Below are 23,635 nucleotides of genomic sequence, written 5' to 3' on the forward strand. Positions count from 1 at the left end.
TATACACACTATATATATACATATATACACCATATACACAATGTATATACCTATATATGTATATATATGTGTGTGTATATATATATATATAAAACATGTGTGGATGTGTGTCTATATGTGGATTGTTCATATGCACACATACCCATTTGGGATATATGGACACAGAGAGGTTAAAGAACTTTCTCAAGATCATACAGATGCCAAATGGCAGAACCAAAGTCTTCTGCCTGAACATTTCCTCTTCAGGCAGATTCTTTTTACCAGACCACATTGTCTTTCAGTTGAACAATGTGCATAAAAGAGGGCGTCCTTGTCCCATGGAATAAATATGCCTTTTGATATATTTTCAACTTTGTATTCTTAGGAATGAAGATGTCTTATTAGTTTATAGATTCTGAAGATTTGTGGTTCACTAATTAAACTCCCAGTTAGGTAGAGGATAAAATCTAGAGCAAGGGCTCTTAACCTGGGGACCTTGGGAATATGTGATTAGATTTCAAGGAGACTGTGAATTTAGGTTTTTTAAAAAATCTATTTCGATAATTTATTTTAATATGATTTAATGGAATTGACTTTCTTTTTAATCCGATGTATTGTATTTTATGCATTTAAAAACATCTTGGGAAGAGGCCCATAGGCTTCGCCAAACTGACTGCTCAAAGGGCTCACAACACCAAAAAAGATGAAAAATCATTACTTTAGAGACATTCAGTAGTATAACTGTGAGATGCCAAAGGTGGCAGAGAAGAGAGTGCCTTCATGGGCCTCCCTGCCTTAGTAAATATCCCCTACCCCAATACCTCCACCTTCTTTTTGTTTCCTAGCTATTTATTCTTTTGTGAATGCTTTTAAAACAGAAATCTCACAGTGCAGCACTCCAGGGGTTGCATTAGAATTAGTCGATTTCAGGATAGAAGAAGGAAACAAAGTACTAACCTTAAGGGGCGTTTAATCTCTCTAAATTGTGTACATTTCAGCTGGAGAGAGGTGGAGACATGTTTCACGTGAAAGATCTTTCTACCCAAGCTATAAGATTTGGTCTCCTAATTAATCAGGTATGTAATAACTAGAGTGGGCCCCCAAGTAGCTTGCCACTATTGACATCTGAACGTCATTCTACAAGTATATAATTGACATTCCCCAAATAAAGATTGTAGACCCTCCTCTGCTATATTAATTGGCTATATGACCTTGGGGAAATTATTTAATCTCCCTGGGACTCAGTCTCCCCACTTATCTAGCATGACAAATTCGACTAAATAATGTCCAAGTTTCCTTCTATCACTAATATGTGAACATTCCCTGTAGTTTTATTATAAACTTCATCTGTTTTCTTTAATATGCAATGTCTTTAAATACCCAAGATAATGGTCTATAACCAACTGAATCTTTCAAGTCTTTAAAGAATTGTTTAAAAATATCTTAGACTAGACTCCAATGTAAGCATACACATTTTATATACTATTTTATACATGTGTGTATGCATGCATGTATGAGTGAGTGCACGTAGGTGTGTGTGTAAGGAGAGACAGATAACACAAGAAAGAGAATTTGTATACTGAAAAGTTCATCAATTCACTTTCTTGGAGGAAATAGTAAAAATCTAAATGATTTTTTAAAAATAGTAATAAGTTACATAGTATTTTATTATTACAAAGTCTCCATTACTTCATTTGTTTCTCACATAAAACTTGTGAGGTGGGTAATTCAAGTATCTTTTCCCTCATTTTACAAAAGATGAAACTGAAGCAAGGGGCAGACAGCCCTGTTATGGGCCCTCCCTCCAATGCCTTCTGTTCCATGAAGCTTTCCCCAGCTTTCCCTGCATTTTTTCCCTATTGCAGCTGTTTTCCCTTTACAAATTATCTTGTCTTTTCTTGCCTGTTTATACCTTATATCCCACCAGTTGAATGTAGGCTCCTTGGGGGATAGGGACTACTAAACTCCCTGGCTGTTGGTATTTCATTGAATTTTTTTGGTCTTTGTATTCCAGGGCCTAAAGTAGTGCTAGGTATCCAGTAGGGTTTGAAGAATATTTTTTAAAAAATGCAATCAAGTACTTTTGTACATAGCATAAAAATCATTCTTGTCTTCTCATAAGGAATGCCCTCCTCCACTTCTTTACATCCCACCCATCTTTCAAGGCCAGGTGAAAAGCCACCTCCAAGATACAGTGTGAAAAGAGAAGTTGACCTTAGATTCAGAAGATTCGGTTAAAGCACCAAACGTGTTTCTCACCTGCATGTTAGGAGCACATAATTTAAGCAAGTTACCTCCTCTCCCTGCGCCTCTTTTGTCATCTGAAAAAATGAATGATTTAGACTAGATGATGTCTATAGTTTCTAACATTCTGGATTCTTCCAGGAAGTTGGAAAGACCCCTCCTCTACCCCCATCTCCCTTTTCTGTTTATTACCAAGTAATTAGCACTCAGGGTCTTTATAAGTATTTGTTGATTGGTTGAATGTGTGTGTGTGTGTGTGACCTTCCCAACCAAACTATAAGCATTTAAAGAGCAGGGACCATAGGCATTCTATTTCTGTTGGCTCCCTCTAAAATCTAGCCCAGTGCTTTTCACATAAGTAGGTACTCTGACACTTCCAAATTGATTGAAATATTTATATTCATTAGGAAATATTTAGCAACTCTTTTGACTAAGACTAGAATTAAAATAAAAAACATTTTTTCTTTAGTTTTCTTGCCTGGGTTCTCTATAGATTTATATTTTGGTTCACTTCTGAAAGACAGGTTGGCATAGTGCAGGAGTGGGGAACCTGTGACCTCGAGGCTACATGTGGCCCTCTAGGTCCTCAGGTGTGGTCTTTTGACTGAGTCCAAGTTTAACATAACAAATCCTTTTAGTAAGGGGATTTTTTTTCTGTGAAGTTTAGATTCGGTCAAAGGGCTGCACTTGAGAACCTACAGATCTGCACTTGAGGACCTCAAGGCCACATGTGGCCCCGAAGCCACAGGTTCCCCACCCTTGGCCTAGTGGACAGATGGGGCTGGCTTTGGAGTCATGAAGCTAAGGATTCAAATCCTGCTTCTGACCCTTTCTGATTCACAGCATCACAGATTTAGAGCTGAAAGGAGCCTAATAGGTCATCAAGTCCAGCACTTTCATTTTTCAGCCTAAGAAACTGAGGCACAGTGCTTTCCCCAAGGTCACACAGGTAATAAGTTTCTGAAGGAGGATTTGAAGCCAGGAATTCCTGGCTCCAAGGCCAGTATCTTACCCATTATGCTATGTTATTCCTCATTGGTTCTCGTAAGTAGGATTATACTTGACCCTTGCATGTGTCCATTCACATGCAGCCTAGAAATAAATATGGGATTCCATGAAATCTAAATGCATTATAAAGAAACTAATGGGCACATATTTAAAGAGTTTCAACTATCTTAATGGGGCAGCTAGGTGGTGCAATGGATGTGCTGGGCCCAGAGTCAGGACGATTCATATTCCTGAGTTGAAACCCAACCTCAGGCACTCACTATCTGTGTTACCCTGGGCAAGTCATTTAATCCTGTTTGCCTTAGTTTCCTCATCTGTAAATGAGTGGGAGAAGGATATGGTAAACCACTCCAGTCTCTTTGCCAAGAAAACCCCAAATGGGGTCACAAAGAGTCAAACGTGACCAAAATCACTGAACAAGGACAACGACAAAGGTGTTATCAATCCACTGTCATCAGTGGATGGAGCGCTGAGCCTGGAGTCAGGAAAACCTGAGTTCATATCTGGCCCAAAACACTTATTAGCTGCGTGACCCTGGATAGTTACTTAATTCTGTTTGCCTTAGTTTCCTCACCTGTAAAATGGGAGTAGTAATAGCAACTACCTCCCAGGGTAGTTGTGAGGATCAAATGAGATGCTAAAATGTTAGCTATTATTATTATTATTATTAATTAGGTTCTGATAAATTAATTCTAATGGGTAACATAGGTTACTCTCAGTCCTCCAATCAATTCTCTGAGTAGATTGCAAACCTTTACTGGTGGGATTTTCTCCACCTTCACTGAAGAAATCAAAGTCTGTATCCCTCTCCTCACCCCAAAATAAAGGGTATCTGCCATGAGCAAGGAACTGAGAGGGATAAAACAATGAATAGGACATAATCTGCCCCCTCAAAGAGGTTACAATCTAGTGAGGAGATGAGATGTGCATGCCAATAATCATAATGCAAATCCCGACATAAGGAATGCATAGGAGATAGTCAACAAAGGTACTGAGAGCCGTTCTTTAGGAGTTGTCTCTCCCAATTAGGATGGGAGCTCCTTGAGAGCAATGAATGCTTTGATTTTCTATTTATATCCCCAGCACTTAGCACACACAGTACTTGGCACATTTAAGTACTTAATAAATGATATTCCATTCCATCCAAGGAAAGAGAAGCTAGTTCCAGCTGGCAGGATCAGGGAATGCATCAAGGAAGCAACATTGGGGCTGGACTTTGAAGGATAGGTATGAAAGATAGGCTATGATCATCATCCATCCCCCACCCCACCCCACCCTTGTGAATTTTCTGATCCAGGATGAGAGGAGGGTAGTGAGTGAAGAGAGAACTGGCGACCTCTCTGCTGAACTCAATTCATCTCAAGCATTTATTAAATACCGACTGTGTTCAAGATACAGAGGGGTATGAAGGCAATACAAAAAGTAGTCCCTGCCAACAAAGGGCTTACACTTTATGGGGAGGTAATTTGTAACATTTAAACATATGAACAAAACATTATGACTTGAGCAAGAAGAGAACATGAACAAATAGGACCTCAGGGAAGGTTCAAATGTTAAATGAGTGTTCCAATGAGGAAGACTGGGAAACCTGGAGTCTAGTCCTGACTGGGCTGATATAGTTGCTATGTTCCTCATATGTAGAATGAGGAACTTGGACTGAATATTGTCTAAAGTTCCTCCCAGCTCTAATGTTCTGCACATCCACTCTTATATAGTAAAAATTATCAACCACTTGATTGAAGAGCATTCAATAATGTTATGTTGTTGGGGGTGGCGAGGTGGTACAGTGAAAAGAGCACTAGCCCTGGAGTCAGGAGGACCTGAGTTCAAATCTGGCCTCAAACATTTAACACTTCCTAGCCATGTGACCTTGGGCAAGTCACTTAACCCCAACTACCCTCCAAAAAAGGCAAAAAATAACAATGTTCTATCTTTGACTGTGACCTTCCCCCAGTCTCACCTATAGAACAGATTGACACCTGCATCTTTACTTACCAAAAAAAGAAAAAAGTTTGTCAGTGGAATTGTAACCAGGAATTTTTTTACCTAAGACAAAAAAATCAACCTTGAAAGTGGGACAGGTGGAATGGCAGTACAGAGGATGGTCTGACCATCAGCACAATCACAACTAATATAATAATGACAACCAACCTTTATATATCACTTTAAGGTTTACAAAATGCTTTGGAAATGTCTCATTTTATTTTCTCAACAATCCTGGGAAGTAGGTGCTATTATTTTCCCCATTTACAACCAAGGAAACTGAGGCAGACAAAGGTTAAATGACTTGGCCAGAATCAGACAGTGAGTAAGCGCCTAGACTGCATTTGAATTCAGGTCTTCCTGACTCAAAGTTTAGTGTTCTGTCCTCTGTGCCCCCTACCCACTGAAGAGAGATGACTGCTCCAGGTCTTTTACACTAACCCAAATGAACTCTGACATTTCAGCTTCAGTTATAGAAGACTATAAGGTAAGGCTCACAGCAATAACTATGGGAAGCATACACCACCCCTGCCAGATGTGGACACTGTGGAACAAAGCCTTGTTTGTTCTATTATAGTTCTATGAATCAATACCGAAGATTGCAAAAGGCTAATTCTTCAGAGCTCAGCACAAATGGAACTCAATATAAATATGGTAGACAGAATCCCAAGAGCCAATCACAGTAATAATATCTTTCTTGCTTGTTACAACACTTCCTAGTCACCTGCAATAAGCAAAGATATTACATAAAATCACTTTTCCCCTCTACTTATTTATAGCACTCCTAATGACAATCCCCAAATTCCATTTTCAGAGTATCAGAGGCAGGATAATGTATTGATGTGTTTTATTGTTGATCATAATTCACAATTTTATAGAGTTTTACAGTTATAAACTACTTCACAAAGCTATTTATTTGATTTTGACAACAACCTCATCAAGGGAGGTAGTCCTTGATATAAGGAAACTGAGTCTTATAAACATTAAGTAACTTGTCCAAGATAATGTATTAAGTGGTAAAGTACTTACTAGATGCCAAGTTTTAGCACTTTAGTACTTGTTTGCTATGTGACTGTGTGCTAGTCACTTAACTTTTCTGCCTCAATTTGCTCCCCTCTAAAATGGAGATAATAATACTTGCTCTCCCCACATGATATTGTTGCACTCTGCAGATTTTAAAATGCTATTTAAAATGAATGGGGTTTGAAAAAAAAAAAACTATTGTTATTATTCTAATTCCCAACTCCATGCCCATACCATATTACCTTAAGTACCTTCTATGAAAGACTCCCCCATCTCTTAGCCAAGTATGCATTTACAGATTCTGGGCCCATTTCTGTGGGTTACCTTCCATGTAGCTAGACCACAAATGTGCTTGGCTGGTTTTTAAAGTACCTTCAATGGCCAACTCATCAATCAAATTAATGTGCAACATTATAGATGTGCAACCGTGATGTATTTAGAGTCTCTTAGACTTAAAGAAATGCACTGAGGTATTCTGTTTCCAAAAGTCAGAGAACAATATTTTTTCCATCTGGTAGCCTGTGGATCATGTTCTCTTTGTCACTCAGAAACAGATCGAACAGTTCAGAACAGATATGACTCGTCACTGAATGATGTTCTTTGGATTATAGCTATAGTATGACTTTCTTTGTGGTTCATATTGTTTGAAGGTTGGAAGTCTTGTATAGATTTTGACTTTTAAATCAAGTTTCAAATGAATCATTTGCTTGAATGAAGTGAAAGATTTTTCTCTTTTGTTTGTTCATCTTTTTACTCTTCAATATAACCTAGGAAAAAAAGATTTATTCGGAAATGATTGGTGTGTATGGATTCTTCTTTGAGATTAAGGGAATCAAACATGGCAGCTCCTCCTATAGTTTTTACATGCAGGTAAGAAGTGGGTAACAACCAGGAAAGTAAAATCTGTGAGGGTCTTGCTTTTGAATAACTGAAGACCGAGAAAAGAGACCTTTAAAAAATATCACCCTTCCATAATGAGTAATACTTAGTGTCAGACAAATGGAAAAGAAGATTAATTTTGTCTGAAGGGGGAGTGTGGTGTAGTGGAAAAGAGCCCTGGAGAATGAGTCAGGAGGTTTGACTTGTCATTCTATCCCATGCCACAAATTAACCACGTGACCTTGGTCAAGTTGTTTCATCTCTCTCAGTCTTGGGGTTGGTGTTTTTTTGTTGTTGTTGTTTGTAAAGTGAAAAGAAAATGGAATCTCTAAAACATGAGGAAAATGTAGTTGACAAATTATAAGTCAGTGAACTTCAAATCTTGGTGTAAAATTCTCAGAAGTATAATTAAAGGGATAGTGAAGGTCACAAAGGGTCGGAATGTCTTCATTAAGAATAGTCGTGCCCAATTGACCTAGGAAGCAGGTAGGTAGCACAAAGTGCAGATAGAGTGCTAGCTACACCTAGAGTCAGGAAGACCTGAGTTCAAATCCAGACACTTACTGGTTGTGTGACCCTGGGCAAGTCACTCAACCACTATCTGCCTCAGTATCCTCATTTATAAAGTGAGGTTAATAAAAGCACCCATCTCCCAGGCTTGTTGTGAGGATTAATGAGATAATATTTATAAAGGGCTTTGCAAACCCTAAAGCAATATAAATGCTAACTAGCTATCTTCATCATCAGCATTGGGATTACTAGACCAATAGATCAGGTAATACTGTGGGCACAATATAGTCAGATTTTAGCAAAGCGGTTGACAGTGTCTCAAAGGCTATTCTTATAGAAATATGAAGAGATGTGGGCTAGATGACAGTCTAGTTTGGCAGATTGAGAACTGGTTAAATGGCCATCCCCAAAGAGTGGTCATTTATTGTTTGATGTCAACTTGTAAGGAAGTCTCTAGTAGCTCCCAGGAGCTCGCGTTGGTCCTGTGCTATGTGACTTTTTTTTCAATGACTTGGATAAAGACATAGATGACATGCTTGTCAAAGTTACAGCTGATGTGAAGCTAGGAGGGAAAGTTAACTTTGGATGACAAAGTCAGCATTTGAACAGATGTTGACACACATTGACATTGGACTAAATCTTTTAAATACTCAATTATTCAGATTGATCTGAGATCTCATCGATAGTTCCCTCCAGTAATGAGGATCACAGTCTATCTGCCCATCCTGCATAACTCTTATCCATACCTTCCCCCAGTTCACCATAGGAATCTATGCCAGAAGCCTCCCTCTCTTTCTCTTGACATCACAAGGCCAGCAATGCAGCTTTTAAGCTGTGCTTCTCTCCTCTCCTTCATCCTCACCAGCCCATCTTCACTTGCTAGCATACATTCCCCAGTTGACATCATTTACTTGTGTCTTCAGAGTTCTTCCTTGGTTATATACTGCCATTTGTTCACACCTACCACGTGCCTCTTCTACATTGCCCTCTACGTGCTATTCGTTTCAATTCTTCAGGGACTGCTGTGTTCCATCTTTCATTGCCAGTTATGTGAACTCTATGGACTAAATCAAATGAGAAGAAATCTTATAAGGATAAATGTAGATGCACACTTTTAAAAAATTCATAAGTACAAGATGGGGAAGGCAGCCATGCCTACATGAAAAAAAACCCTAGCAGTTTAATGGACTGCATTCTAAATATGAGTCAACAATGAGATACGGCAGTCAAGGAAGCTAACACCATCTTCAGCTATATGGAGAGGCACAGTGTCCATGACTCTAGAGACGAAAGTCCCACAGTACTTTGATTAGACAACATTTGAAGTGTTGGGTTCAGTTCTTTGTGCTACATTTAGTGATAATGATAATCTGTAGAGTGACCAGAGGAGGGCCACCAGGAGGGTGAGGGGCCTTGAATTCATGCCATACAAGGATTACTGGAGAGAACTGGGAATGTCAGGCCTAGTAAAGAGAAGGCTGAGGGCCTCACATTAGCTGTCTTCAAGTGTATTTAGGGCTGTCGTGTGGAAAAGGCAGTAGACTTGTTTGCTCACTCTCTGGATCGCAGAGCTAAGAGCAATGAGTCTAAGTTGCCAGAGGCAGATTTCAGATTAGAAAGTCTCTAACTATTACCGCTATCCAAAAGCATAATGGACTGTGGTAGGAGGAAAGGGGCACCACTTACTGGTTGTGAGAAAAATTGAGTGACATTGTGTTCATCTAATTACATTGTCAGGTGAAAACTTGCTAAGGTAGAGGTCAGACTAGATGTTCTCCCAGGTCCATCCCACATCTGAGGTTCTGTGATTCTGGGTGCCCCAGAGAAATGAAGATATTTGCCCAGGGTCACATACCAGCAAGTGACTCTTGTTTAGAAAAAGGCCATAGCCACCAGAGGAATCATTAAAATTCTAGAAGACACAAATAGTTGTCATTTCTTCAAACTCTTTTGTAATTTTTACTCAGTTAAATTAATATCCTTTCAGAGAATCAAATATTCAGACATGAACTTACCTGCCACTGTATGTGAGCGGAGCCCAGTTAGCCTCAGACAAGAACGCCTAGTAAAATATGAAATCAGAGCACAATCCCTGGTGGATGGAAATTGGCAGGAGTTCAGTACTAATACATTGACCCAAAAGTTTGGACTTATCAAGTCAACCAGCAAAAGCCATGTAAGTTTCTACTTTCAATAATAATCATAATAACAATAGCAACAGCAATAATTAGTATTTATGTAGTGTCTTAAGGTTAACAAAATGCTTTACAATAAGTTACCTCACTCGGTCCTCAAAAAAACCTTGTGAGATAGATAATATTATTATTATTCCCTTTTACTGATGAAGTAACTGAGGCTAAGTGGTTAAGTGACTTGCCCGGGGATGCGTAGACAGTAAATGTATGTCCAAGTTTAGCACTCAACTCACTGTACCACCTAGCATCAACCTTGTAACTCTGAAATTGATGGTGATCTATGGAGTGAAATTTTCTCAGTTATCTTGAGCTAGCAATCCCATCTCTGCAAAGTATCAGGAGCCTCTCCAATGATGAGTGGTCAGCAGCAATTAATACAATCCAAAGTGGGAACGCTCAACATAGGACCCAGATATAAGGGTCAATATTGTGCTAGTGAACCTTTCATTATCATTGCATTTATATGAGAAGGCCAAAAAAAGTTGGGTTGGGGAGGTGAGAAGAGTACTCATTAGTAGAAATTTTACAAATAATAAAGAGGAAGGACCTCCTGGGCAAATTTTGGCATAGGGGTCCGGAATTTAATTTGTTGTTGTTCAGTCTTTTCAGTCACATCTGACTCTTCATGACCCTGTATGTGGTTTTCTTGGCAAGGATACTGGAGTGGTTTGCCAATTCCTTCTCCAGCTCCAGCTGACAAACTTAGGTGAAACAGAGTTAAATGGCTTTCCCAGGGTCACACAATTAGTAAGTGTCTGCGGCCGAATTTGAACTCAGGAAGATGACTCTCCCTGACTCCAGGTCCAACACTCTATTCACTTTGCCGCCTAGCTGCCCTGAATTCAATTTACATCACCTCTATTATTAGCAAAGTGGCATTCCCTCATTCATTTATTTAGTCAATCACTCACTCAGTCAATCAGTCAGTCATTCATTCACCAAATGTCATTTACCATGTGATATGGAAAAAATACTCTAGGCATTGGAGGAGGTAAAAAGATCAACTATGACAAGGTTTCTAACCTCAAGGATCTTAGAGTTTGGTGGGGCAGGTAACTGATGTACAGTATTATATGATAAATGCATTACAATAATATAAAACCAAGTGTTGTCTGAGGCTAGAGGACCAAGGTTTATTGATGGGTGGATCACTGAAAACTTCATAGAAAGCTTCAGGTGGCACCTGACTTGGACTTTAACAAAAGGGTAAGATTTCAAAAAGCAAAAGGAAGTGGGACAGCATTCCAGGATTAAGGAAGAATGTGAGCCAAGACTCAGAGGAAGGATAGTGTAGGCTATATTAGGAAGATACAGTAGTTCAATTTACCTGGAATGAAAGCTATTGGAAGAGTTCAATATGAGGTAAGATCATAAAAGTAGGGTAATACCAGAAAGTAGAGAAGTCTTGACTGCTAGGTATAGAAATTCAAATTTTACTTAACAGAAAATCAGAAGACTGAAAAATGTTGCACTTTAAAGTGACACAAATAGATTTATTTATGCATAAATTAGATTATTTTAGCAGTGATACGAAGATTATATTGGTGAGGTAGAAAAAAAGGAGATAACCAAGGCAGGATGACTTTTTAGAAAGCTATTGCAGCAATCCAGGCAGGTAGGTAATGAGGGCTTGAACTGTGGTGGTGATAGGGGAGATGTGGAAATATTGAAAAGGGGGAAAATTCCAATAATGTTACAAAGGTGACATCTATGAGATTTGACTGGGAGACTGTGAATAGTAGTATCAGTGACATCAGTAGTGAAGTCAGAGCAGGTTGAGGGGGAAAATAGTAAACTCAATTTTGGACAGGTTTAGTTTGAGGTGTTAGTAGTAGTTAGATGTTCTGTAAGCAGTTAGGGATGCAGGTTTGGAATTCATGAAAGAGATCAAGATTGGAGTCATCTGCATAAAACAGTGTTAGTAGAAGTCATGGAAATGAATGAGAATCCCAAGGAAAAAAGGTATAAAAAAGTCATTAAAAAAAAAGAGAACAAAGAGGACCAAGGATAGGTCCTTGGGAAATAGCCACTTTAAGGGACCAAGAAGACAATGAAGAACCATAGAATGGGGGGACAGAAGAGGAGGAAACCTAAGAGAATTTGAAGCCTCAGGTGACTAATCTGTGTCAAATGCGGCTGAGTGGTTAAAGACAATGAATATTGGGGGGGAAAAGGAAATTGTACTTGGTGATTAGTAGGTTGTTGATATTGGAGAAGAGCAGTAGAGTTGTGGGAATAGACTCCAAGTTTCAAGTGGTCAGAGTAAAAACCAAAGTCTGGAAGTAGTAGTATTTTGTGTAGACCAATTTTTCAGGGAGTTTAGCAATGAAAAGGGAGGAGAAAATGGGATAGCAGCTGAGAGGAATAGAAGGATCAAAGGAAAACTTTTTAAAGGTTGGTGTAAGTATGAAGAGTAGGTTTAGTGAAAAAAATGAGAGAGGTGGATGAATACTAGGTTGTGGTTGATTAGGGCAATTTTAAACAATACTTATAGGCAAATAAAAAGGAGCTCATAGTAAGGATGAGATGAAAGATGTGTAAGCCAGAAGAAATAGTTGTTGGAACAAAGTTGATGAGGAAACAGAAGGCAATAGGATTAAATAAATGGAGGGATTAACCTTAGTGAAGAGTAATACATCTCTTCTGTGAATAGGGAGCTAGAAGAAAGCGTGGGTATTAATACTGAAACTTTCTGAGGAGTAGAATAGTGGAGACTGAAGGGTCCCCCATAGGATAAGCTCAGTGAAAGAGGACTCTTCTGTAAGTGTGGGATTTCGGTAGGGGAAGAGTTGGATAGAAGAGGAGAGAGAAAAAAGGTTTAGAACAGTCAGTCTGAAGAAGAGATGATAATCAATAGGGGTATAGCAGAATATTGGCAAGTAGGAGTAAAGGAGATCCACTGAGGTTCTGTACCATACATTTGTAGTGAGTGAAATCAGCTCAATTTTGTGACTTTTTCTAATGCAATCCAGTAACCCTGGAGCAGAATTAGAGAAATCATATGGTGGAGGATACCAAGACACAAGAACTCATATTTTTGGAACCCTTCCGTAGGCAAAGGATTGTAGGGTAGCAGCCAATGAAACTTTAAAGTAGAATGAAAACTGAATAGCACCAAGTGCATCTGAGCAAGGGATAAATTAAGAGAATAGGAATGAGTTAAGAAGCCAGAGGTCACAGCAAGAGTGGAGCCTAGGCTCCTCTTTAGTGGGAGAGGTGGAAGAATAGGAGGTTATGGATATGGATAATATGATTTCCGAGTTCTACAGATTTCAAGAGGTCTAAAGTATATCTTCGTTAGGAAATGGCTGAAAGTGGTGCAGAGAGGAAAGTTAATAGAATTGCTATTTTAGAATAAAGCATCTTATAGATGAGGTATAGAGGGGATGGCTATGAGCCCTGCACTAAAATCAGAACTAGACATTTCCTAAGATCCATTCTAGCTCTAAATCCTATTAGCTGTAGAAATTACCTGGAGGTGGGAAGATAGCAGCAATCCAATACAAAAAGTATTTATTAAATACCTTATATATACAAAGCACTGTGCTAGGCACTGGGGCTACAAGAACAAAATGCAAAGATAGCCATGTAAATAGGGAGTGGTGGTATAAATGGATGGCATGTGCTTCAAAAAAGGAAAGATCATTTGGATGATATGAGGGAAATGATCTGGAAGTGTTCATTGAGAACAAGAAAATATGGCCCCATGAGTCTTGTACACTGGATGAATAAGTGACCTTCCCTGGTGAGGACTGCAAAGCTGTGTGGTATCAAAGGAGGCCAGCATTTCAGTTTAAGTGAAGGGTGAAATAGGGGCAACTAGGTGGTACAATGGATAGAGTGCCAGGTCTGGTATCAGGAAGACCTGAGTTCAAATCCGGCCTCAGACACTTACTGGCTCTGTGACCCTGGGCAAGTCATTTAACCCTGTTTGCTCAGTTTCCTCATTTGTAAAATGAACTGGAGAGGGAAATGGCAAGGGTGAAAATAGATGTTAGAAATCTGAGTATCTTAGGGGAGCTTATAGCAAGAACAGAATGGGGATTCCAACAGGTTTGTTCATATGTGTCAAACAGTAGGTTGGTTAACTGAGTTGAAATGGGCCTGAAAAAGAATAGGGTTGATTAAAATATGGGATGATAATCTGAGGGGCAGTAATACGAACTGTAACTAAGGCAGTGAACTTACATGACTAGAATTAAAGAATCAGTACCCTGGGAGGTAAGTTGATACCCTAGTTCATTTTACTCAACTATATATTGACATGTACCCAGCTATTTGGTTAAACAGAAAACAGCATACGAATACTTCAACTTTAAATGATCTGTGAACAGGTGTCTAGCAGTAGTTCTGTTCATAGTAGTTGATTTGGGGACACCAGGGCTTGCAGTTCTGATAGGAACCTATGGGTGCATGAATTAAGATGATGAAATAGTGACCATAGAAGCCACCAGCAGAAAGAACATGATTTTACCTGACACCAATAGAGGCAGGGCCTTTCTTTTGCTTTTTCTTTTACTTTGTGAAACTATTATTTCCATCCTAACCCCCCTTTGCTTTGCTTACTGTTTTAGACCTTGAAAATCGAAACTGTAGGCAATCCTATCTTTGTGACTTTTGCGTTCATTTTTCCTGTATCATGACAATTTCCAGAAGAAATGATGAGATTTCTACTACCACTGATCAACATAAAAAGAAAAGCAAACTATTAAAGGGCTCACTCAAGTGAAAACCCCATGTTGCTGGTTGATATTTGTCCCACTCTTGACTTTTGCCCGCATTCAGGTCAGTTGAAGGTGAAAAGTCCACTGGACTTATGGGTTCTCCATCATTGTCAGCAGGCTGGCAGAGAATAGAGGATGATTCTTTTCTATATTATTACATTCCAGAGTTGGGGCATAAAGGTTTGAAAAATGCAATAACCAATGCATTATCAGATCATACTTAACTCATTCTCCCTTTCCAGGTTACTGTGCAACCATAAAGACATGGCAAACCAATGTTTGTGTCTACATTGTAGGCACCTGAATAGGTAACACCAATTTCTACAATGAGGCAGGGGGGAGTGGATAGATTGTGTTCTGATTCCACTAGAGGAATGCAAAAATAAGATGATTTGTCCTATTTATCACTATAATTACTCAAAGATATCAGTATGGGTTTCAGACCACCTCATCTAGTGCCCTCTTCTTTCCCCTTCCCCCCAAAAAAGTGGGATGGCCATCTACTCCACTTTCATGTGGCATTTAATTCCAAAAAAGGAGACATCTACTATAACTGTGGAGAATTAATAGAGATTAGAAAAGAACATGATGAGAATGAGATGATATTACCTAAGTTTGGTGTATTACCCTGGCTTTGGGGAGTGAGGGGAGCTATGCAAAAGGAGCCAGGAATTGTGTGTGATTTCCATACCTCATACAAAGCAGAGTTGGCAGGTTGATTGTAAGTAGAGATGAGGAGCAGGTAAGGTGGACTAATGCAAATAAAAAAAAAGATAAATAGAGGGCAGAGGGCTGGATTTTTGAAAGGTAGATAGATACAATCAGGGAGGAAAATTATATTGGCTATAATATGAAAAATGAATTGAAAGGAAAAAGCCCTTGGGAGAAGGAAGGACATTATCAAAGAAAATGTTCAGGGCCTAAATGAGGATGGTTATGTACAGGAAGAAACACATGTCACTGAAAGTGTTCAAGAAGAGGTTGAATAATCATCTATCATGGATTATGTTGAGAAAATTCCTGCATTGGGTAGGAAGTTGGACCAAGATGATCTCAAAGGTTCTGTGACACTGTCACATGTGGGCGGAAAGAAGCAGAACTCTATCAACACCACACAAGGAGTGGCTGTCAAAGGCTCATACTATCTGGGGCCTGTTGTCGTAAATTCTGACAATGCACCCAAAGCAGGATCTGTGGTAATCACATGGAGAGGCGTTCAGTTCATCCACTACTTGGCAGCTGCCATTCTCTGGCAAACACATCTCTAATTACAGAAGAGACTGTACACAGATTATTATAAAAAAAATCCACTTCTCAGAATTTCTTGGCTAATGTACATCACTCATTGTGAAGAGATGACAAAGGTTTCCACATAAGCTAGTAGGGAATGTTTAGCAACATGTCACTAATATTCAAAGTAATCAAAATGATGAGCACTGAGAAGAGGCTTATGGATAGTCTGCTGCTCCAGAAGAGAGAGATGTGATGAATATGATATGGTATATGAAACCCTATTTCATGGGTGTGACTTAAGTCAGTAAGACTTCAAGAAGAAAGCCCCCAATGCCTACTTCATAAATCTTTAGAGTTAGGAGGGACCTCAGAGGTCATCTAGTCCAAATAATCTCATTTTATAGGTTAGGAAACTGAAATCCAAGTTAGATTACTTGCCTGGGATTATTCAGCTAAAATAAAGTGTAATCAGGCCCCAAACCTAAATTTTCTGACCAGAAATCTGACACTCTAACTACTTTTCTCATTAATCATGAAAATCCTCCATTAAAATTTGTTAGTTCATTTGGTCCCTGTATGTGCCCAAGTTGGTTTGTCTCTGACTATATAACAAAATTAAAATAGTCTTCTTAAGTTCTGATGAATAAAAAATAGGACTCTGTGACCTGAAGAAGACTGAGCTTGGAGAGAAATCTAAATATGCCTCTGTGACATTGAGAGGTAGACTCTCCTATCACCAAATAGATATGTGCTTTGAGAGACAAATTGTCTAAGGATTCAGAAGTCTTAGCAAAACAGATTACTGTCTGACTATTTTATTTACATCGTATTTCAAGTGTACTTATTGTTTAAAAAATTCCTTAGCATATGCTTCTTGTCAAGTGACTTATAAAAATATACATTCATGTAACATTTTTCTGTTCTATTTTGTATATGGATACATTCTTTCTCAAACATGTGGCTATTTGTTAAATTCAGAGTAAAAAAATAAATTAAAAACATGTATATATGTTATCAATATAAGTAATTTATATCATGTCTGTTTCTTTTGTTGGTGTTTACTCTTTCTGATCTCCAGGAGTCCTGAAACAATCAATAGAAAGGGCTCATATATCAGTAAGACAACAAGTATTTATTAAAATGTCTTCTCCTAAGCATTGGAGATACAAAGAAAGTCAAACCCCCATGTCTGCCCTCAAGGAGCTTACATTCTAACGGGAGAGACAACATGAAAACAACTAGGTCAAAGGATATATTCAGAGCAAATGGAAGGTAATCTCAGAGAGAGGGTACTGTGGGGGCGAGGACACTCAGAAAAAGCCTCTCAAAGAAGGTATTATTTGAACTGAGTCAAAGGATGCCAAGAAGTGGAGGATAGAAGGGAAGGCCATTCCAGATATGGGGGCCAGGGGAGCTCGTGAAAAGGCATGGGAGGAAGATCAAAAAGGCCAGTGTTACTGGATTATAGATTGCACAAAGGGGGGTGAAATATTAGAAAACTGGTAAGGTAAGAAGGGGCCAGGTTGTAAAGGGCCTTGAATACCTAAAAAGGATTTCTCTATTTGATCATAGAGATGACAAAGAGCCACTCAAGTTTTTTGACTGGGATAGGGAGGGTGCCATGATCAGACTGACATTTTGGAGATATCTTACTATGTCTCTGTTAAGTTCTTTGCACCTTTAGAACTACCTACCTGATTACTATCTGGCCTAAGAATAACCTGGGATGTGTAAATGGGGATGCTTTAATGAGTTGGCCCTCCAAAACTTGATGAGCGCCTTCAAGAGCACAAAGGTGATGAATTCACAGTTGTGAGACCTTGGAAATATTTTGTTGGTTTTCTGAGCTAAGAAAAGTCCATATTACTTCCCTCGTCCGGTATTTGCAGAGTGCTTAGCCATGATCACATATAATAACCCTACAGTCAGGATGGAAGGTTACCCTGGGATATCCTGGGAAAACTCCAACACAGATTTTTTTTGACATGAGGCAGCAAGATGCAAAAAGCAAATGGCCTTCTCTAAAGACAATGGAAACTTGGCTCCCCAGAAGAGGATCTTTTCCTAAAAGGTACCTGAGTAATGATGCTAATCCAGTTCTGCTTGTTCAACAACTTTTAAGTTCACAGGTAAGAAAATTTTAGAGAAATCAAGTTTTACTACCAATCAGCTTACAACCATGGAGAAGACCTTCCTCACCTGGGCAATATGATGCATTTCTTTTTCTCTCCCCCTTTTTCATTCCCCTTCACTCATCTATGCCTTCTATTGTTTCATATTTCTCACTCCTCTTCCACCTTCTCTGAATGACCAGAATAGTATTCTAGAGAAGACACTGGACTGGGTATCAGTAGATCAACTCAAAAAGCATTTGTTAACTGCCTACCATGTGCCAGGTCCCGCGCTAAGCACTGGAGATATGAGGAAAGAAAAAAAATATCTTCTTTCAAAGAGCTCACAGTCTAAGGAGGGAGACGATATACAAAGAACTACATATAAATAAAATGTATACAAGATGCATTGGAGATAATTTTAGCAGGAAGTCACTAGTATTAGGGGAACCGGGAAAGGCTTCTTACAAGAATGTGGTATCTTAGCTGGGTCCTGATGGGAGTCAGGTAAAGGAGGCTCCATAGTTAGATGACCTAGTCATATAATTCATCCTCTCTGGTTGTCTGTTTCATCATTTGTAGACTGAGGGGGTCAGATAGGATGACCTAATCTAAAGTAAAGGTTTCTTCCAGTTCTCATATTGTATCATGATGAGTTTTTGGGTAACCCTCTAATTCTATCACTGCCCACTAGAGGGAGTGGTCCCCCCTCAAAAAGTAAAAACCCAGCATTTCCTAGTAGAAAACAACCACCAAGAGATTAATTTGTGTAGCAATGAGGATAATTAAGTTAATATGTGTTGTTACATGTGTCAAATGTCAACTTTTCTGCATCTCACTCTGAGGAATTGAGAGTATGTGTGTGTTCATTCAAATAGCCTCAAACATACTTAATAAAAACATCTGAATTAAATCATCTGAATTGTGTGTAAATAAAACTAGCATAGAGTCATAGACTAGCCCTGTTAGGGACCTTAGAGATCATTTAGTTCCATTCATTTACCCCACATTTTACAAATGAGGGAACTGAGGCATGCTGAGGGGAGGTGGTTTGCTTAAACTCACACAACCTGTTATTCGTAGAGCTGGGACTAGACGCTTAGTCTCCTGATCTGTACTTTGAATTTACTTTCTTCCTCACCAGATGAGTCAACACGTGGAGGAACAGAGCTGCTTAGCAGCAGGATTCACCATAAACAAAACAATGATACCGTCAGGGGTGTGTTGGAGCCAGCTCTAACAGGCTCAGAGAAAGGACACAATTGTTCAATGTTCGGTGTGAGGATTGATGCCTCAGAAACTGGTAACCTACAAATCAGGGCTTGTTTTATTGTTTTGTTGATTGTCTAGACTTAAGAAAGTGTTAATAGTACAGATAAAGCGTAAGTGCATACTTTTTGTTTTGAGAGCCTGGGTGTTAAACATTTACCTGCACACTCCCTTCTTGCTCTATAAAAATACTTGAGTTTAGCAGAAGTTCAGTAGTAGGTTCAGGGAATGAAGTCATCACTAGCCTGGAGGCCTGATGACTGGAGACTAACAATAAAATTATAAATGATAATAATAATAACGATAATGTTTACATACATTTTAAGGTTTGTAAAGTGCTTTCCTTCCATTATCTCATTTGAACCTCACATCACTCCTAAATATAAGGCACACCTGTCTTCATAGCTTTTGCCTTCTACAATTATTTCCTAGAGGTACAATGCCTTTCTATTGCCCTCTGACACTACCTATCCACACCTCCCTAGATTCCCTTCCTCTATAATATTCTTAATCCAATCTTATTCAACAAGCATTTTAAAGGCCTACTGTGTGTTAGGAACTCTGCAAGGCTCTGAAAGTTCAAAGAACAAAAAATAAATTGTCCCTGCCCTCCAGTGACTTACATATTCTCTTGGCTATTCTTTGCTTCCTTTACATCTCTAGAGAGTATTGCAGAATCACCTCACAAGGGACTTTACAAGTCATTTAAGCCTCAACAGGCATCCCCTGTATGGCAACAGGAAATTATTCAAGCTTCTCTTGACCTACAGTGATAAGGAACTCAATGTCTCTCAAGGTGGTCTAGTCCATGTTTAGACAGCTCTAATTGTTAGGACGTTTTTCTTATATCAGTTTCAGGCTTAGAATCAGGAAGACTAATTTTCCTGAGTTCAAATCTGATCTCAGACCCTAACTCTGAGACCCTTGGTAAGTCACTTATCTCAATTTCCTCATCTCTAAAATGAGCTGGAGAAGGAAATGGCAAACCACTCCAGTATCTTTGCCAGGAAAACCCCAAATGGAGTCATGAAGAATGAGAGAGGATTTAAAGGACTGAACTACAAACTTGCCTCAGTGGAATCCGTTGGTATCTGGCCTGGAGACCAAGTAGAACAAAGATAATCCCTCTTTCATAAGACAGCCCTTCAAACATGTGAAAACAGATTTTCCCTATAATCTTCTAAGAATGTGTTCATAGGCTCAACCAGATTGCCAAAGAGGTACATGACAAAGAAAAAATGATAAATTTCTGCTTTTGAAAGTTCTTTTTTAATTCACCAGAATAATTGCTGCTTTTATTATCACAATTCTTTTCCTGAGAGCAGCCTAACCTTTCTGGGCTGACTTACCCTTGTGGAATGCTAGGCCATGGGATTTTAGGATCAGTGGTTTCTTTTTCTGCATTCTTTGAAGTCAGCCTTCCCAAATCTGGGCGGCACATCAGACTATTCCCATCTGTATCTACCATAGACTCTCATATGGAGGGGTCACTTCCTCCCAAAGTTTCTATCATCTCTACATTAGCAGCCAGTTCCTCATTTGTCATAATGAGGCCCAGACAAGTCATCCTCTTCATTGCTTCTTTTACCTTTTGAAAAATGCAGTCACCACTGAGTCAAGTCAAAAACATATAAGCGGGGCGGCCAGGTGGCTCAGCAAGTAAGAGCACCGGCTCCAGTGTCGGGATGACCAGGATCAAATCCAGCCTCAGATACTTAGCACCACACCCAGAAATAATAGCTGGCCGTGTAACCTTGAGCAAGTTACTTGACCCCTATTTCTTAAAAAAAAAAAAAAGATATATATATATATAAGCTACTCTGCTCAGGGTGAGGGGATAACATGCATTCCACATCTTGCACGTGTTTGTTGAATTGGGCTGAACTGAACTATAAATCTAGGTCTCCAGACTCTTACAACAGTATTGCCACTGGAACATCTGGGGCCAAAAGGACTCGAGGTCACACGTGGCCCTCTAGGTCCTCAAGTGCAGTCCTCACTGTGAAGTTTGGATTTAGTCAAAGGGTTGCAATTGAGGATCTAGAGGGTTTTGTGTGACCTCAAGGCTACAGGTTCCCCACCCCTGAATTACTCCCTTTAGGGATGCCCCCACTCCAGCTGGGAAGGCTGCACCCTTCCCTGTCGCTTTCACTTCCCCAGTTATTGACATTTTGATACCCCTTAACTATTCTGAAATCCCATGATTATAGCATCTATGCATAATGCCCTACCTAGCTCTTTCCAGGATCCTAGTTGGTCATTCTCAAATGTGCCACAGGGGAATGTCTTTAGGCATGTCCCAAATTTGATGAAACTTTGACTTACAATATAATGTATAGGTTGGAGTCTCCATTCCTGTATTCTACCTCAATGTCTGGGAGCAAAAGAGTTTGAAAACCACGGCACGACCACAACTACCTCTTAGGGGCAGAGGAAGGAGTCTGATCTTGATCCTAGAGACTGAATACAATATTACAAATAATCCCTAGCCTACTAATGCTTGTACTAATTTCTACCCAGAGTAGTAAAGAATACACCCTGTAAGCTTTAAAGCCTTATAATAAATATGTACTATTTTGATGAAAGACTGAAACTGTGTATTGTTTTGAGGGAGGCAGCCTAGTTTTTTGGGAAGAGCACAGTCCTGAGCATTAGAAGAAGTATGTTGAAGCCAACTCAGACTTCACTGCTAACATGTTTTGTAATCCCAAGCAAAGTAATTTCCCTTTTCTGGGCCTCGAGATTTTCATCTATAAAATAAGGGGGTTGGGGTCAGTATTTCCCAACAGCCTATAATAAAACCAGTCCAAGAAACATTTACCTCCATAGGTTCCTGTGTCTTAAAATTATAAATTTATTAAAATAACCCTACCTTGTCATTTCCCCCATCCTAGTCTCCTCTTTTTTTTTTTCAGCCAAAGAAAAGTTTATTAAAGATTTGCCATAATGGCTAGACTCTTAAGGAGCCTAAGTATATGTGAAGCTTGTATTGGCAAGCAGGCCAGAATAATCTTACATAGAATGAGTCTGCCCCAGTCTCCTTTTTACAAGCTCTCAGGCTCATCTCCCTGAACCTCCAAGAAAGAATGATCTGAGGAAAAGACATATGAGATCTCACCAGCTCAGAGTACAGTTTGTGTTAGCAAATACTAGACTATTCGTAAGGCTGCTTCTTATCAGATGAGTCTATTAAAGGATAGCCTACCATTTACTATCTGTGTGACCTTAGAAAGTTATTTAACCTCTCCAGGCCTCAGTTTCCTCATCTGTTAAGTGAGGAGGCTGGACTAGCTAACCATAAGAGTCTTTCCAACTCTAAATCCTGTCTTATTGTTGCTTCTGTGTTGACAAGGATGTCAGAATCTCACCCTTCCCCACTGCCACCAAAATTCCAATATATCCTTTCTGCTCATTAGTCTTACATCTTATTGAAGTCTGAGTCACTACAATCTGTCCAATATACCAGTCCAATATAGTAGGCCTTCCAAACAAATTCTAAATAGGATGCTTTCTATTCATAATGGCTTCCCTTAATTTCAGATCCCAGTCATAAAAAAGTATTGATGTGCTCATTTCCAGAATGAGAAAGTCCCTCCCTTCCCCCATAGTGTAGAACTAAGTAGATAAGAACCCATGTCTTCCCCACCATCTTTTTCTTAATTTCATGGGTTCAGCCTGTGACTGTCATTGTGATGTCCAATATCCTAAGAGGGCCTGAAAGCTTATTACATCATAAACTCATTATGAGTTAGTTAATCCAGAAAATTGTTGACCAGAACTGAGGTTATCTGTAAACACACTCTGTGAGAGCAACCTGTTATCAAAGTAGAGAATCGGATATGAGAGTTTGAACTCGGCCTACTGCCTTCTTGCTACTTTCTGCTAATGTGGGTCACTCTTTTAAGCAGGACAGTCTGCAGGTAGATCCCTTTGTATTCCAGAGAAACAGTAGCTTCTTAACTGTTTGGAGAATATAACCAGAGAAAAGACTTTTTTAAGTATACTAAAAGATAAAGAGTTTATAAAGGGAAAATGGAGTCACCTTTTTTTCCCCCAAAGAGCAGCCCATTCTTAAGTCCATCCCTTGGTCTCCCAGAATCTGCTACTCCTCAGGTACAGTTTACTTGCTTGCAAACAGTGGTCTTCTCTGGGATTTCTACTTTTCACAATTCCCTTTCCTTAAGTAACTTTTGCTACCTTTCATTCCAGCTCCTCCATGGCCCAAACAGTCATACTACATTTTATTCCATAGCTGTAATCCTGAAGAGGTGGTAATATAAATTGAATCCCAACCTAAATGTAGGGGGGAAAATGTTGAAAGAAAGCCTCAAACATTTTGCAACATTTTGCAAGTTTTAAAATGCTATGCAAAAGTTCCCTCCTTGTACTCTAAGTCTTAGCCAAACTGACCTACTTGCAAATTGAACACTCAGTTTTCCACCTCATGCCTTTGCAGAGGCTGTCCTCCATGCCAGGA

The 23,635-nt window shown here is 39.3% G+C and overlaps 1 protein-coding gene across 1 annotated transcript in view; it reads left to right on the forward strand.

The window, feature by feature from the left end:
• The window catches only part of BTBD16 (BTB domain containing 16), a 107,029-nt gene extending 92,474 nt beyond the window's left edge, over positions 1-14,555 (forward strand). The window contains exons 12-15 of the mRNA XM_069097406.1: positions 978-1,055; positions 7,009-7,107; positions 9,614-9,802; positions 14,396-14,555. Of these exons, the coding sequence (XP_068953507.1) occupies positions 978-1,055; positions 7,009-7,107; positions 9,614-9,802; positions 14,396-14,464 (435 nt within the window). The 3' untranslated portion in view covers positions 14,465-14,555. The remainder of the gene's footprint in view (positions 1-977; positions 1,056-7,008; positions 7,108-9,613; positions 9,803-14,395) is intronic.
• The last annotated feature ends 9,080 nt before the right edge of the window (positions 14,556-23,635 follow it).

This window comes from Petaurus breviceps, unplaced genomic scaffold (genome assembly GCF_028583685.1).
Source record: "Petaurus breviceps papuanus isolate PSGF00001 unplaced genomic scaffold, PetGlider_PUasm1.0 37, whole genome shotgun sequence".
NCBI lineage: Eukaryota > Metazoa > Chordata > Mammalia > Diprotodontia > Petauridae > Petaurus > Petaurus breviceps.